The sequence below is a fragment of the Cryptomeria japonica genome, chromosome 9, assembly GCF_030272615.1.
Source record: "Cryptomeria japonica chromosome 9, Sugi_1.0, whole genome shotgun sequence".
NCBI lineage: Eukaryota > Viridiplantae > Streptophyta > Pinopsida > Cupressales > Cupressaceae > Cryptomeria > Cryptomeria japonica.
In genome coordinates this window covers 163,103,059-163,106,958 of record NC_081413.1, presented here as the reverse complement: position 1 = coordinate 163,106,958, position 3,900 = coordinate 163,103,059, and the positions used below count along the sequence as shown (strand labels likewise).

Genomic DNA, 3,900 nt, shown 5'->3' with positions numbered 1-3,900 from the left:
AAGAGGGGAAAATATTAGGTCAAGAGTTCAAATAAGAAAATAACAATATCTTCCCCAAAATCTGCCAGCCATTAAAATAAGAGAAATATTAGCTCAGGATCCAAATAATAATAAAATAACAGTCTATTTCATGCACATATATCCAATGGATTTTTGCATAAATTTACAAACGTGAAGATTGCAGATTCAATAGGAGGAGTTTGGAGTGTATTACATAGAGCATTATTCCATTAGTCTTCACTCAACATCAAAACAAATCACACAAAATTCAAAGCAGCCTTACCAGTCTTGGCAGGAACTTCGCTGCCTTGCAGCCCTTGTTTATGATGAATACATGCATGAGAATATTAAAAGTGATCCAAATCTGAACACTAAAGCAAATTTTTCTATTAGAACACATTGCATTATTACAATATTTTAAAAAATCCTAGTCACTACCAAACACATTGTATTCTTGACTCAATGTTTCAAAAGCTTTACTAGCTTAAGGAGGATCCACTTTGACTTTGACTCCTTAAGAGTGCTTGATTTGACGTCGTTCATTTGACAGAATCCTGGGCTAAACTCAATGAATTCTGATCGGCTTCAATGGAAAGCATTTTACTAGGGCTCTTTCCAACTCCAGACAAGCAATCCATCACAGAATTGGAGGAAAATTTACAACTGTTGAAAGATTTTAATGGTCCCAACATCCACCAACTGCTGTGCGTTCGGGCCTTTTTAACCGATAAATTATCTCTCACAGACACTGATTTCTGTTGAAAACTTAGAGCCCTTCGCTTAAGAAAAGTATATTCCAATCCATCATTTTTGGGCTTCCCTTGTTTGGGACGCATCTCTTCAACCTTTATCGGAGGCGCTTTCACTAATCCCATACTAAAAATCTGCTGCCATTTGAAGCAAATCTTACTATCAGAATTGGGCGGCTTTGATGTAGAATTACCCTGCCTTAATATTTTGTCAGAGTAAACAGATGGTCTTCGTAGATCTTGAGATTGACGAGAGTTAAAGCCAATAAAATTAGTCGAATCTCTTCTCCATGCCTGCACTTTTTCATTTAACAGCCGGCTTTTTTCATGGCGGATAAAGTTGAGAGGAAGGAGGCGGCCTTTGTGAAAGAGATCGTCTGCGGGGGAAATGACAAACGCCATGGAATTGCACGCGCCCAAGTCCAAATCGAAGCCAAAATCCTCTTTTTGGACTGAAGATTCTCCGTAACTTTTCAAATCCGCCCGTTCTGTGACGAGATCGCAGAAGGAAAGTTCCTCCTCTTCGTCGTCGACACGTCCCGTGATCGAATCCGGGTACTCTTCTCCACCGGCCCATACTTTATCATCCTTACAACAACCTGTATCTCGAAATTCCATCTATCTACTACAATCCTGACAACAAAGTATACTGGGAAAAAGAAAGGAACAAATAGAATGTTTTTCTTATTGCAATTGAGATTCTAAATTTAGATGTCAACATTAAATACGCAACATAATGGAACGATTAAGTTGAACATCACATACAGCGGTTGGGAGGTTGGATAAGGAGATCATTTTTTATGATTGTTTTTTTGTAACGTATGAATTTGCCTGCTTTTTGGTAAAGTGGGAGTGGGAATAAAGTAAGAATGGCTTCTAGAACATCTCGTGCACAGGCATTGAAAATGCTCAATGTATTCCATGCAAACCAGACGGTCAGTACACACTAATAACGTTGAGATTTGCTGAGGCAATTTTTTTTTTCTTGTTTTTTTTTTGACATGCTGAGGCAATTTTTACTGAACCCATTCTTTAATCATTCACTTTTTCCTCAAAATGGTACTTCTTCTGACTGGTAGATGATTTAAAATATTAATAACGTATAGTTACGATTATATTAAACAGCCCGCATGTTTTTTGTGCCGACTCAACTGCAGAAGTCGAACCCACATCTTTCCTTTTTTAAAAAGGAGTGATTTCGCCTACTCAGTTGTGCGTTCACGACTGTGGTCTGTATAAAGAGATAAAACATGTTTAATTTTCGGTTTTCTTAATCTATGCTTTTATATATTCTACTTACTACTAGATTTGATTTCAGAAAAGCCCTTATCAGAAGTCGTGTCGATCTCTTCTTGTTTTGTTCAAATTGCAGAACGTGACAGTTGCATCAGACTGTCGTCAATGGAATCTCATGCTATCTTTACGTGTTTGGTCTTACAGGCGGCTCTTTTTTTTGTTTGCATAGTTCCATTTGACTCTAAATTATGGTAGATTATGTTGAGTAAATTGGGCAACGTTTATCCAGTTTCTACGATGCACTGACATTCTATGCATACAATAAATGTTACACATCTTATGCATACAATACATGTTGCATATACATATAACTGCATGCCAGTGCATCTTAGAATCCTATGCATATAATACATGTTACACATCCTATGCATATAACGCATTTTACCCAGTCCCTATGATGCACCTGCATGCAGTTATATGTCTATGTAAAATGCATTATATGCATAGGATGTGTAACATATATTGTATGCATAGGATTCTAAGATACACCGGCATGCAGTTATATGTATATGCAACATGTATTGTATGCATAAGATGTCGGTGCATCATAGAGGCTAGGTAGATGGTGCCTGTTCAGCAAACATCAATCAGGAAGGGAGAGAAATTTGAAAAATAATGTACAACAAAACAAATTACGTGATTCATCATTAAAAGCTACATCTACCAGAAAAAATGGCAATATCTTTATTTACAGTTACAACAGATATAAAGTCAGTATATATCTATCATATATACAAATACTTTTATTCTCTAAATATGAAGAGACAACAAAGAGATGAAGAGGAGGGAGAAGAGTAACAGTATCGTCATCAATGGACTTTACATAGTTAACATATTATTTTTGAATAGGTCTAAATTTGATGGCTGTATGATCATATTTATGGATATTTTGTAGATAAGATCATATTTATAGATTTTAAATATGTTTTAAAGTAAATATCTTAACAATTAAAGTTTAATTTTAAATAGATAACTATTATTCAATTTTCTATTTGATTATATTTGTGCGGTTGTTATAATGCTTGTCACTCCCTCTAGATTTGGATATTATCTAAGAGAAGGGAAAGAGAAAACAAGAGATGCCCTGGAGTGAAATATTAGGGGAAAACTACTTTGATATTAAGTTACCATGAGATAAGGGTTGAGAAGATAAGCCCTGGATTTAGTAGAAAAGAGAAGAAACTAGTAAGCCAGAAATCAACAAACAAACTAGCAACTATATAAAAAGCAACACAAAATCTCAAAGTAAAATATCAAATTGGAGTGCTATGTTAAGCAGTACCCTAACCATGCAACAACATGGGATGCATGGTAAAAGAAAATTTATTGATGAACTTTGGGACACTAAAAGTTCCTGTAGAAAGTGTGACTTTAAGATGAGAAGCATGACACAAGACACTACATCAATCAAGGAGTATGATCAGAAATTCAAGGAAGTTTGTAGGAAACTAGAAGAACACTTAACAAAAACGAAAAGGATTGAGTGGTTGATTTCTAGACTAAACCAAGACATTAGAGCCGAACTATATGGGGGAGAAGTCCATAAGTATGCAAATGTAATTAGGATGGCCTACTGAATAGAGGCCCAACCTTGGAGGATATTAGAGAAAAATCAGAATGCAAAAGATTTGGAGGACATGCAAGAAACGGTCCAAAGACTTGTTATACAACAAGAGATAAGAGTCATAAAGCCTAAAAATATAGAACAATGATGAAGAAGATAGGTCCTTTCAAAATCATTCAAAAATGTGGCAACAATGCCTACAAGATTGATCTCCCACCAGATATTGGTCTCTCTAACACTTTCAATGTTTCAGATATATATGCATATAAAGGTCCTGTTATTGATGTGTGT

General features: G+C 35.6%; 1 protein-coding gene across 1 annotated transcript; it reads right to left on the bottom strand.

Annotated features, from left to right (window-relative positions):
- Window positions 1-539: 539 nt before the first annotated feature.
- LOC131038417 (uncharacterized) lies at window positions 540-1,367 on the bottom strand. The gene has a single exon (XM_057970848.2). It carries the CDS (start codon window positions 1,365-1,367, stop codon window positions 540-542), a length of 828 nt encoding a protein of 275 aa, XP_057826831.2.
- Between the last annotated feature and the right edge of the window lie 2,533 nt (window positions 1,368-3,900).